The sequence below is a fragment of the Pagrus major genome, chromosome 14 (assembly GCF_040436345.1).
Source record: "Pagrus major chromosome 14, Pma_NU_1.0".
Taxonomy (NCBI): domain Eukaryota; kingdom Metazoa; phylum Chordata; class Actinopteri; order Spariformes; family Sparidae; genus Pagrus; species Pagrus major.
In genome coordinates, this window is record NC_133228.1 from 15687707 (window position 1) to 15701495 (window position 13789).

The following is a 13789-nucleotide window of genomic DNA, read 5'->3' on the forward strand; positions in this document are numbered from 1 at the left end:
GTATTAGACAGAAGGTTATGTGGTATCACATGGAATTAAACGTGCGTTATAATCTAACGGCATTATGAGCACACACACACTTATAAACACATTTTAGAGGCAGCTCCCTTCACTGCGGACATGCACAGTGTTCTGTTGAGCTGACTGTCAAATCATTAAAGCTGAGTGTCTCACATTTCCTTATCTGTGAAAGACAGAGGGAACAGATGAAACACTTTCTATTGTTGTGTTGGAGAGCTAACTAATTAAGCTGCTTTATTTTTTACTGTTGACTTTTCTCCAGGAAACACATTTGATTGTGAAACAGCGCAGATGTCGTCAGCTTTCTCTTTGCTTTTAAAATTTTGGTCCCTAGGTAGATTGATGTCTAAATTCACATTTATTATAGATTATGATAAAGATGGTGTAGATGGTTCCATTTAGTATTGACAGCAGTTGCAACAGAGGAAATAGAAAATAAGGCCATAATGACAACAACTGCAGATATTCATCTCTCTGTATCATATCTCTGTATTCTTTATCTCTTTCATTGTTTTCCTCTCGCTTAGATATTCTCTAGTATGTGGAAATGGGATGTCAACTTAATGATGACGGTAATTGAAGTCATTACTTTCTGTCTTGCAGGTTATTCAGTGCGATCTTGGAGCAGGCCACTAAGGGGGACGGCGCCACTCCTATTGGAGGGAAGGCAGCAGGCTTCGATGTCAAGGCTCTGAGGGCATTCAGAGTACTCAGACCCCTCAGATTGGTCTCTGGAGTACCCAGTAAGTACTGAGAGCTGTGGAAGAAAAGAAAGACAGAAAAAGTGAAAGAGAGAAAAGGAAGAGAGTAGAGAGGATTCTCTGAGGATCAGGTGTGAATGGTGATTGGGTGAGGTGGGGGAGAAATGAACCACAGATTGGAGCTGATATTGCTGCTTGTTGCCACACACACATACAGTCCACACACACAGTGACACATAAATGCACACACATACAAATGCTCACACACACACGCACACACACAGTCCTCTTGTCCTGTTGTCAGATACTCGGACAGTACGAGCAGTAGATGAGTTGTCTGTCAGCCTGTCTGTGTTAGTGACTGCAGAAATCAATAATCCAACGGGCCAGAAGAGAGGAAAGGATCAGATATCCTGGATGAAGGTTGTGCGAGTGTGTGCACCTGAGTGAGTGTGTGTATGTGTGTGTGACAATTCTTGTGATTACAATACCAGGCAAATGCACAGGCTGCCAGTGCACATCCCACTCTCTTGTCATCCGATTTTAAAGCGCGACTGCTGCAGTGCACAATATTTAGACTGAACCCTGTCCAACATCATTGGCCTGTGTGTGTATTGAATTGATATCATGGCAACTCATCAGTAGCATGTTTGCTAGCTGATTAGCACACTGACTGACGGATTTATCTTTCTGAAGGCTTCCAGTTTCTTTGCTGCATACAGGCTGTAGAATTTACAAAAACAATGATGTGTTGATGAACGTGGTTGTTTTGTTAAAGGTGGAACAAGTACTGTGTTATGTAATTTAATCAACAGATCCCACCAGAACCAATCCAAGTATTCCTCAGTCATTGATGCCACCTACTGTGGCTTTGCTGTTGCATTTACGTCACCAAATTATGTGTGAATAATTGCACTCAAATACAAATTGATAACAATTTAGTTGTGATCGTCACTTGAGCTGGGTATATAAATAGCTTTCCTTTATTTACAGAAGAATAAAGGACTCCATTTTCCTGTGTTTTTTTGTTTTTTCTGAGGAACTGATTGAAGGCACTCTCTCTAAAGAAAGATTATTAAATCTTTAGAAGAAATGCAGTTGTCAGTTTGAGTGCTTACATGGTGATTAGCTACAACTGTTCGGCTGTATGATGCGCTGCACAAGGCTTTTATCATTAACATTATGATAACTGACTGTTTCGATTCTCTTTTTTTTGTAAAGTTTGTGTCTATGTGTCCTCAGCGGTTCCTCTGTGTGTGTTCTGCAGGTTTACAGGTAGTGTTGAACTCCATAATCAAAGCCATGGTTCCTCTGCTCCATATCGCCCTGCTGGTCCTCTTCGTCATCATCATCTACGCCATCATTGGCCTGGAGCTCTTCATGGGCAAGATGCACAAGACCTGCTATAACGACCATATAGGTACACGCTCACACATCGGAGACAGCGAGAGAGGGAGTATCTAGACTGTCGCGCACTGATGCACACATGCAAATACAAGCATGCATGATCAAACACATACACTCCCATACCGCACTTCACTGCTCAGATAACTTTTGAGGCATGTATTCAACTGCGTGTGAAAGCATGCTTCAGTAAGCATATATTCACACAAGGACACACACACACACACAAGACACACAGGTGAATACTATACCACACAAACCTTTTCAACTGAATCATGAACAAACTCTATACTGTCACTTCACTTCCCCGATGTCTGAGGTAATGAGTCTAAGTGGTGTGTGCATAAATCACTGACTGCAGTCAGACATCAACCATCATCTAACAAAGCACATACCCTAAACAGCTTAAATGATAACCTCCATTAATTATTTAAACCATCATTTACGTTTCTGAGTATGAATGATTCTGGCAATAATTGAAACAGCAGCCGCCATAAATGACTAAAACAATTATCAGTGAAGGCCCCTAGGTATAAATGGACTTGAGTGTTGTTATGGTGATGTTATAGATCCCATGAGAGGCATTAGCATTGCACTGGGTAAGTGCTGGTGGAATACTCTCTGGTATCCTATACATCACCCTCAAGAGCTTGTTTTGTATAATTAGTATTGCACTTTTTCACATAGATTTGTTTTTGTTATGGCTGTTTAACACTTTCTTTTAGTGTACTTTTGAAAAATTCTTGTTAGATGTAGATTGATTTAAGAATCTTGAAGTGGGAGTCATTTTAGCATTTTTCCTGAATTAAGAGACCCAGTCATTTTCTGTTACTGTTAGGTGTTGGCTGGACTACTTCCAAACCTGGATGAGTATGAAACTCTCAGGGTGTCATCTTTGGTATGTCAGGAGATATCTTCTAATAAAAAGTAGAAAGGAACAAGCATGTGTACATAAAAAGTTGAGGAATGTCAACTTAAACTCTAAAGGAACATACCAGTGGGCATACCAACATACCAGAACCTCTGAGTAGTTTATTTATGGTTGCTGGAACCAATGGCTGCTCCCAGCAAGATGTCAGGTGTGTATGTCTCAAAAAGGTATACAAATCTCTCTCTTCTTCCTTTCCCTTTAGCCTCAGTCACCATTGCAGAGGAAAAGCCAGCACCGTGTGCACCTGACGGAGCTTATGGCCGACACTGTGAAAGTAACGGAACAATGTGCAAAGTGGGATGGGAGGGCCCAAACGATGGCATCACCAACTTCGACAACTTTGCCTTCGCCATGTTGACCGTGTTCCAGTGTATAACCATGGAGGGCTGGACGGACGTGCTGTACTGGGTGAGCCGGGCACCACAACAGTGTCTTTCTGTGTGTATGTGTGGAGTGAGTGACATACTGCTTGGTGTGCGTGTGTAGCCACTGTACTGTATCTGTAACATCAGTGTCGCATGAGTGCTTATAAAGCAATAACACAAACACTTCTCTCAGAAAGACAGGTGTGCACACAAAGACACACACAGATTATGTTTTATGTGTGTGTGTTAGCTCATATCTCCGGCTAAATCAATGCAGACAATACACTGTGTAATTGAAGGCACCGATTCATTTAGAACGTGCAAAGACTCCTGATTCTTAATTCAAGTGTCAAGTGAACACACATATAGCCACGGAGACACATGTGAACACACAAAAAGTATCCGTCCCTCAGTAAATGGCCAGAAGCATGCAGCAGCCCCGTCCAGCTAAATAAACCAATAGATTAGTCTGTGCTATAAATCAATGTTTGTGAAGGTTCAATCAAACTCCCATATGTACCTCATTCAGAAAGCATTTGATTTAGACTGCTGCAACAGAGGTATGGCTTCACACACAATTTATGATATTGATGATTCCCGATAATAGGTGGTTAGGGCTCACATGGCTGTTTCTGAAAGGTCATCTGTATGCCTGTACATTGCAGTCTGTCTCAACACTGCAAAGCACTCATGTGGTACAGATGAGTTTTCAATATATCACTTTTCTGCATTGACTGTGCTGCAGCACAATACAACTGTGCTGATTTTCTAGATATCAGGTAGCCCTGGTATTTGCTTTTATTGTATTATCATTATATTCAGGTCACAAAGCTGAGCATCCGTTTCTTCCAAAACCCCAGAAGGTGGTTGAACAACACTTAACACTTTTATGGCAGTATTTATTTTCCAGGATCCTCCAAGTGTATTCTGTCCATATTGAAGAAAAAAAGAATCCATCTACTGCACAATGAATTGATTTTTATCTTGTATCTTGAGCTTTAACTATATTTTCTAATCCAAAAAAACAATTGCAGCAAGAAGTTACATATTTCCTTCCCTTTCTTGGTGTGTCCTTGAAAAAAATGTATATACATAACATATATTAATATACCTTTCAAATTTTTGTATCAAGCAAAAAGATAGTTATTTATTTTTGGCTACTACTTTTGTTTGAATTAGGAAATGTCTACACTATGGAGAGATTATGTTTTCAACCAGGTGGAAAATGAGTCTTTGAAGATTTTGTAAAAAACATTCAAAACAGTGTTAAGAACTTTTGAAAGTTCTCCAGTGATTTTGCTTCCAGAGAAACAGATTGTGAACTCTGCACCTAGAATATAATGATAAAACATGACATGCCATCAGGAAAAAACTAAAGTAATGAATGAACCATTATATCAGTAAATGAGTGTGTGTGTGTGTGTGTGTGTGTGTGTGTGTGTGTGTGTGTGTGTGCGTGCGTGCGTGCATGCGTGCGTGTGTGCGTGTGTGTGTGTGTGTGTGTGCATGCACTGTATACACATGGAGCAGAGTGCCTACTAGCTCTTCACCCCTCCTGCACCCTATCTGCTGCAACCTCCTGCATACACACATAAATACGCACACAAACACATTACATCAGTTAAATGTTATAATTTCCTTATTATGAGAGCGCTTGTGTTGCCAGCTCTCTTTATAATGAATGGGGCCTATTTGTTAGGAGTTATAAGTACAAATGATTATGGGAAAACACTCAGACAAGTCCAAGCCTTTCATTTAGTTTGGGCATTTAAGCATTTCCGTAGTTTTTATTGTCTCCCATTTTCGGGGTTTAGATTAATGACGTCCAACATCTGCTGCTGTCGTAACAAATGAACCCTCCCTCCTCTCCTCTGTTATGTCCCTTTTATCTCTCTCTATGAAAGTAAACTGGAAATATTCACCTTTGCTTTTGAATTTACGTGCAGATTAATACTCTGACATTTATGATCGATCAAATCCCTGATACTAAATGGCTTAGACATTGTCTTGTCCACATCCCATTTGCATCAGCCCTAATAACGATCTGCGTCTATTCAAGCCATCCCTAATGCAATATCCAGATGAGTGTGTGGTGTATTTCCCTGCAACTGAATATCCTGAAATAAGTCATATTTATTGATCCGCACCCGGATTTTTTTGTGTCACATACCGTAAATCCTCTAGAACAGATTGTAATTGGTTTACATGAACACTTGTTGAGTCACAGCATATAAATGTGTTTCCTGTAAAAGCCGATCTACCTTTCCAAGAAAAGATTTCTTAAGGGATTGTGTAACTGCGAAACACACGCTGAATAAGAGCTAAGGATTGTCATTGAGCTGTAAAAGCAGTTAAGTGTTGTTTAGTGTGTTCCTAATAGTTGCTTGTCAAGCACCTGCTTTCCAACAGGCAGACAAAGGGGTTTTAAGACACACTTATTCATACAATACTGCCACTCTTGCTTCGGCAGGACTTTCTACTGCTCTTTCTAACATGCACTGCTATGCTCTTGTTTTCCTTTTCCATCTTTTATCCCCTCTCTAACACACTTTCTGTCTGTTCTTGGCCTCTGCTTCCTCCTCTCATTCACTTATTCCTTCTATTTCAATCTTCTCAAACCTTTTTCTGCCACATTTCTTGTTCCGTCCCCATTGTTCTCATCCCTTTCTTCCTTCCATCTCCGTTATCTCTCCTTTCTTGTTAATCCTCTTCTTCTCTCCATCTCCTCCTCTGCTCTTTCTCTTGTCTCTCTCAGATGCAGGATGCTATGGGCTATGAGCTGCCATGGGTCTATTTTGTCTCTCTCGTCATCTTCGGCTCCTTTTTCGTTCTCAATCTCGTTCTGGGGGTGTTGAGCGGGTAAGAGGTCGTGCTGCTGTTGTCATGTGTGTACAAATGTCTGTGAGAGCGTGTTTGTGATTGTTGTTTGTCATGTGACTATACAGTATGTAATGTATTAGATGTGGTAAATGACTATGCTACAAGACTTCCTGGACCAGACATTTATGCATCTTATGGTGGATTTTTGAGGATGCAATGAACCATTGAAAAGTGGAATCGGATACAAATAATGCATGGCTGTCCACTTTATAAAAACAAACAATTGTGCATTATTATGAGTATTGTTGTTGTCAATATTATTATTATGCAAGTTCATGGCAAAATCTGTTAAAGCAGTATTTGAAATTGAATCTTCATCTGAATATAACTTTACAAATACTCTGCTTTACATCTTATGTATTTTTGTTTGGAGGCTATTTGATTTTAGTTGGCTGTTTTCAAAATCCAGGCTCCCATGCTGTAGAGTCAAATGCCAAAAGATGGTCAAATGCAGTGCAAATCTAGCTAAATTGACAAAAAGTCTAAATTAGCACCAATTTGCACATTATCCTGGTACAGTCAAGTGGTACGCAGAACAAATTAAACACAAAGAAGAGGAGGGTGATCACGCCATCAGTCCACTAGTAAATTCGATGTCTTATACAGTTCATAGTTCTCTGCAGTCGAGGAAAGATGAACTGACGATCACTGAACTGAGCAAAATCTGCTGCTCTCTCTCCTTTCTGTTCCACTCAATCAATCCTTTGTCACAAGCCCGAGAGAAACACACACATACAGTACACACAGGCGAAACAATGACGCACCTTCTGTCTACCTGTTATGTTCACGTCAGTTGACCTCATGGGGCTGCATCCTGTCACAACCTGTCTGTGATGGACAGGAGGACACACACAAACCTCCCAGCCCTGCTGGACTGGCCTCTTTTGACCAGCAGGGTTTAGTTACATACACAAGCAACTTTTATTTTTTAGTCTGTCTTTCAGTCCAGGCTCAGTTTTAAAGGACATTTTCTTTCTCAATCACCCGACTGCATTTAAAGATCTAGCATGTTTGTTTACATACATGTATATCTCAAATTAGCATTCATCTGCTAACATTGTCCCTACAGCATGTGTGTATTTGTTTGAAGGCCTGTGCTGTGTCTGTGTGTATGTTTAGTTTCAATAAATGCTGCTCCAGCAGGCAGGCTGGGTGCTGTTTTACCTCGCTCTGCCAAGTCACGCTGTTTCAGTACAAGCACCACCCGGCCTGTAGGGACACACTGGAGTATTAATAATTCACCCCTCAGGTCAGCCATGGAGGTGGAACGCTATAAAAACGAGAGAGTGGAGTCTGAAGGAGACATGGCGTTAGATATGGAGATTATGGGATGGAAAGCTGCACTGAATGGGGAACATCATTTGTTGTAAGCAATCATAAAACCATCAGTGTCACTGGATGTAAGTAATCTGAACATCGAAGTTAAAAAACAATACTGGAAACAAACATAAACCAATAATGACAAAAAATAGTAATAATACTGATAATAATAACTTACCCTTCAAAATTACATCCAAAGTTATAACAATAAAATATACATAAAAAAGATTTAAGTGAAAGAGTGCGAGCATTGAGAATAATTTGTCATGAGGACAGTAATGATGTCCAAACCATGGGAGTCTTGCTGCACAGTCCATTAAAGCGTCTGACTAAAATGCCTTCTCTCCACAGTCATTACGCCTGAAATGAGCTGGTTTGTGTTCAACTAAAGTGAATCAAACTGTTTTTAAACATCTAACCTTCCTTTTTCACAGATGTACATGCTCTAAGAGTTGTTTTGATTATCATGTGGGTCATTTATTGCCATTCATAGTCATTTTTCAAATCCATGTTAAATACAGCTGGCCAAATACATTGCCATGTGGCCCTCTAAGTGACTCTGACAAATACTGTGAATGCACCATAATCCCAGCAGGGATCCTAAAGAAGCAAACGGTTCCATCTGTTGGGAACTTTCGCTAAGGATCTAACTCCTTCCCTCTTCCCTTCTTCCCTCCCTTCCCTCCTACTACTCCTTACTGTTCATTCCTTACTTTCATCCATGCCCTCGTTACTTTCCTCGCCTCCTTTTCCCTCCTTCTCTTTATCTTCTACCCATCCTTGGTCCGTCCAGGTCAATGATGCAGTAGGGTACAGGTGGCCCTGGGTGTATTTTGTCACCTTAATCATCATCGGATCCTTCTTTGTGCTAAACTTGGTTCTGGGGGTATTGAGCGGGTAAGGGGAAGGTCAAAAGTCATTTTAGACTAACTTCTCTTTTTCTCTTCATGCTCTTCTGTCTACTTCCTGCTCGTGACTGTAAATGGCGTTTGGTTTAACAAGTACTGTCCAAAGCATGTACAGGAATGTGTTGTAGTAAAAAAGTGCGATCAGACAGATATTCGCTGCCATTGCGACCTTTTTTATATTACCTCTCTCAGTGGCAATATCCAAAAGGTCTTACTACAACTCTATAGTGTTGCTTCTAAAGAACAGCACTATTACTATCATAAAATGCTCAATTCTCTGCGCTGCTGGGATGGCACACAACACTGTCATCTCATTTTAAAATAAAGAGAACCATAAGCCAGCGGTATAAATTCAGGCTCCCAGTGGACACAGCCTCATATTACGCCAAATGAAAGCTGTGTTTGTTGAACACTGTAAGGATATTGACAAATACTTTGCAGCTTACTGTTCAGTTTCAGCTTTTGGGAATACATTAAAGAGTTCACTTTAACCTTGTCTTTATGCTTATAGATTGTTGAACCTCTCCAGATTATTGGCCTCCCACCAACAATTACTAGACTCATTATCTTCGCCATTCAGTCTAACTTTGAATATGGGTTTCTTCACATGGTTTAGGTTAGAATGAACTATGGTAGGGAACAGGTTTAGGGGATTGAAGTGTCTCACCTGTGACTGACTGACCTGAAACTGACTCTCGATACCCGCGGTGATGTGACAGCGGCATTGTGGGAAAAATAATAGAGGTCTATCTGGTCCAAACAGCTTGGGGGGTTTGGCTGTCTGACTCTTTGTCTGACTTCTGACTAATGATGCTGTCAACACACTACACAGCCTGACCTTTTACCAACTGCTTCCTCCATGGAGTGTGTGTGGGTCTCAGATTGGCATAATAACTAATGGCAAAACAGGAAGAAAGCGCGTAGACAGAAACATCAGGTGTGACAGCATTTGTCTGGATTTGATGTAATAAGTAAATAGTAAGAATGCAGAGAGACAAAATGAAACAAAGAGTGAGGGAAAAAAGAGAATCCAGTGATGATTTGGGACAGAAAAATTACTTGATGGGAACGGGAAAATGAGAGTGATGCCTTACAGAGACACATTCGGTATAGACACACACTGGCACGCACAAACACAGATCAATAGGATTGGTCTCCTGCTACAGCGAGACAATAGCAGTTTGTCCTAATGCTCATTGATCCGTCTTGTGTGTGCATGAGTGTGTGTCTCTGCTGTCTGTAGGTGTAATATGAGGTTCCATCATTGCTCATCATTCCACACACTTTCTCACCCTCATACACTCCCACACACACACACACACGCTCTCTAATTCTGTTCCGGCCTATAGACTGACTGTAAAAATCAATGAAAATGGCACATGACAATCTATAGAGTTTCATCACAGGCTCTGCTCTTGCTCTCCAGGGACCCGTGAAACTAAACATTACACACGTGTTTGATTAAAATCTATGTTCCAACTGCATTCAGATGAACCTTCAGATAAGTCTGACACTATATCATGTCATTATATATGCAGGTTTCAGGGCTGTATGTCCAAATCCACGATCTCAAGATATGAGATGACTAGCAGGGAGCTCTTCTTACTGTACTTCATTCAAGATATTCACGACATAGACGCAATTTTACTCGATGATGGACCTTCAAAATGTGGATTTATACACCTTTTAACTGCTGATGTTCTCAGGCCTCCCAGCTCCTGTCAGATCTCATTCAAATGACTTCTTTTCAGACAAACTCCTGTGGCTTCAACCTGACGTTGACCTTCACAAGTGCAGCGTTTAATCAAACGTCCTTTAATTCTTTCTTTTGTCCTGACACCTAGAAGTAATTTCGCCAGGTTTCATCATAATATTTCAATATTTCACACTCTCCTAACATTGATCTAAGTTGTCTTAAATCATCTTAGTTAATGTCCTCTTTGTCCACATCATCCTCCAAAATCCCATGAGTCTGGAAAAGAAGGCATAATTATTTATATTACTGTATTAATAAGAATAATAGAAAATAAATTAAATCATGTACACACTTAAATAATTTTTTTTCTCCATAGAGAACTGAAAACTTTATATGAAGAGATAGCTGAGGCACAAAATACAGCTCTAGGTTTACCTGTATATCTTCATTCTGACCTATGGCCAGAACCTCTGGTTGGTGACCGAAAGAATGAGGTGGCTGACGAAAGGTGAGGAGCTCAGTGATGCGCAGTGACCTCGGTGCAGAGCCACTTCTCCTCCAATTTGACAGGAGCAAGCTGAGGTGGTACAGCTGGTGAGGGGTGCCCTCTCTGTCCCTCCCTCTGGGCTTGTAGCAAGCACATTGCAACTGGGAGGGAGCCCTGCAGCGGTGGACCCAGGACACACTGCTGGGCCTACAAGGCCCAGGCCTGCTGCTCTGGGACAGTACAGATAAAAGAAGTATATTTTGTGGGCTGTTGGACACTTTGGGACTTGAATTTATAGCCGGACTACCAGAAGTTTTGCAATTAGATGACTTTTCATTGAAGCTCTAATCTACATGAATTAAAAAATGTGGCCCAATCATGAATAAATCACTTTCAGTCTAAAATTAAATATATTCCCACTAGCACAGGCTTAATGACATTACCACGTTTACCAACATAAAAGAGAACTGGATTCAACTGAATCTATTTGTTAGCTGCTTAATAATACATCTAGATAAATTGGATTGTTTGAGATGTGAATCCAGGAGCAATGTGACTGTCTGGATGTGCTTTCATCTGCATTTGCATACTAACACGTTCTCTCCCTGGCAGAGCTTTTCTCTTTTCACTTTAATTTTTTTCTCTCTCTTCAGCAGGTTTTTCCTGTTCTGATGTACTGTATAATGTTCTATATTATTGCAGCATTGTCGCATGATTCATTTTGCAACACTTCAGTCTAGATTTTCAGATTCTTTTTCCCTGTTTTCGGTCTCTCTCTCTCCCTTTATCTCTGCCCCCTACTGTGCACCCTCCCACCCCTCCATCCTGCTCTCCTCCTCACAGAGAGTTTTCCAAGGAGAGGGAGAAGGCCAAGGCACGTGGTGACTTTCAGAAACTCAGAGAAAAACAGCAACTGGAGGAGGACCTCAAGGTAAGTTGTCCCATGTGTGCTTGTTTGATTGAGGCTTATTCATGAAAGAACACTCTTGCCACTCATTTTCAGTGTTTATTACCGTCAGGCTTTTAAAAAAGGTGAAATTCTAGAGTTCCCAGTCTCCATTGGCAATCTGGCACTAGTACAAAGTAGAATAATGTGTGAATGGAAATTCAAGCATGGCGACAAGATATTCAGAGTTAGATAAGAATTAAGACAACATCTTATCATGGTTATTACGGCTTTATCAAATATTGAACATCCTTTATCGCTAGTAAGGAGAAAGGCCAATGGAATATGGAGGTGTCCAAAATACCATCACTATAAGACAGCAAGCATAGACAGCAGAGCATTTACAAGGCACTTTTTAGAGTTACAACACAGACAAGTAAATACATTAAAAGATTCAGAAAAAAATGCAACGTAGATACAGTACTTATAACTATTGTATTAAGGGATTGATTTTATTTAACATGTTCAAGTATAAAAACTTATTTCCAACATGGTCCTGAGATGTTGAGGTCAACACAAACTTGAAATCTTTAAATCACATCACCACAAAAGTAATAAAGAATAACTCCCCCATCAAAATCAAATACAGCTTTTAGTAACGTCATTGAAAAATTCCTTATGCATCTGCTACCCTGTTTCATAAAAAAGTCCTAACCTGACTTATATAAGCCCCTCTCATATTTAGCAACTTAATGTGTAGCAGGAGGCAGCTCTACAACATTTCAACACCGTTAAAAAATTCTGGCTACATTATTCACTTAAGACACTTTACATGAATGCACATTGCCCCTGGTATTATAGTTGGACCATTGTTATCTCATAACACAAGTATTTGGAAGCAAGCCCATTGATTATCTACACTTAACTTAACACTTAACTTTTTGTCTGTGTGTGTGTGTGAATATAGGGCTATTTAGACTGGATCACTCAGGCTGAAGACATTGACCCAGAGAATGAAGAGGAGGGCATGGACGATGACAAACCTAGAAACCGTGAGTACTAATGTGTGTTAAGTAACAGTAAAATAGGCCACGAGGGAGTGAAAATCTGTCTTTACTGCAGTTTGCCTTGAGGATGACTATGCCTCTGTATGTGTGATTTACGTATTGTTGTGTGGTGGTATTGGTAGGTAGGATTTTCTGTACTTTGGTTTCAGTAAGATTTTGTGTGAAAAAGCCTCGTTGGAATGGTGAAATTGTGTTTATATCTGAAGATATTTTGTCCTCAGTGCACCAAGAAGCTGTGAGGATAACTGTGCATGTGTGTGGGCGTGCATATGGTTGTGTCAAATCCTGTGTTTGGTCTATAAGTAGTGAACTCACTGCAGTCTCCATCACATGGTAGTGGCTCATAGTCAGTGAATGAATGGCTGACTTACTGACAGAGTGACTGACTGACAGACTGAGAGGATGTTAATATTGTCTGCTTGCTTTGGCTGAGAACCCTCTTGAGGTTTAAAGCCTGTTTTGATATTAGTGGAATGTGTCAGACTTCAGCTAATAGCCTCTGGGCACACACTCACATACACACAACAAACAAACTCACACACACACACATTGTAGGTACACACCCTTAGGAATGTGTGTACTTGTATTCTGACAGAAATGTACACACACAAATTACCACCCTGTCTCTCTCCGCAACACCTCCAGAGAGAGGCAGCCACACATGGCACATGTCTCCCCAAGACTGAGCTGCATTTCCTGGGAAAGGAGAGTAGGGAACTGGCCTCTTTTGACCTGGAGGTTTGATCTCAGAGAAGATAGATTGAACTTGAAAGAGGGATAGTGTGAAAGAGAGACAGGGATTGTGTCTGCACTATGTTCGTGCATGTACTGTTCAGTTTGTACAGTATGCACTGTGAACTATTTCATAATGGATTGGCGCGCAGCTTGCTCGCAGTGATGATGAATGAATGAATGATGCAGACTTAATATATGCAGAGGGAGAGCATGCAATCTGCATGTATTCTGCACACAGACCGCTCATCGTCTCCAAAGCACTTTGGCTCATTCTGAGAAACACTGATGACTGCCAAGGGAAGAAAGAAAGAAAGAAATAGGAAAAAAAAAGATGATCTAATCTTTCAGTGAATCTCAAGAAATTAACATGGTCAAATGAGTAATGACC

The 13789-nt window shown here is 40.6% G+C and overlaps 1 protein-coding gene across 1 annotated transcript in view; it reads left to right on the forward strand.

Moving 5' to 3' along the window:
- The window catches only part of cacna1c (calcium channel, voltage-dependent, L type, alpha 1C subunit), a 183143-nt gene that overhangs the window by 118884 nt on the left and 50470 nt on the right, over positions 1 to 13789 (forward strand). The window contains exons 5-10 of the mRNA XM_073480377.1: positions 625 to 764; positions 1990 to 2142; positions 3266 to 3465; positions 6178 to 6281; positions 11557 to 11644; positions 12567 to 12651. Of these exons, the coding sequence (XP_073336478.1) occupies positions 625 to 764; positions 1990 to 2142; positions 3266 to 3465; positions 6178 to 6281; positions 11557 to 11644; positions 12567 to 12651 (770 nt within the window). The remainder of the gene's footprint in view (positions 1 to 624; positions 765 to 1989; positions 2143 to 3265; positions 3466 to 6177; positions 6282 to 11556; positions 11645 to 12566; positions 12652 to 13789) is intronic.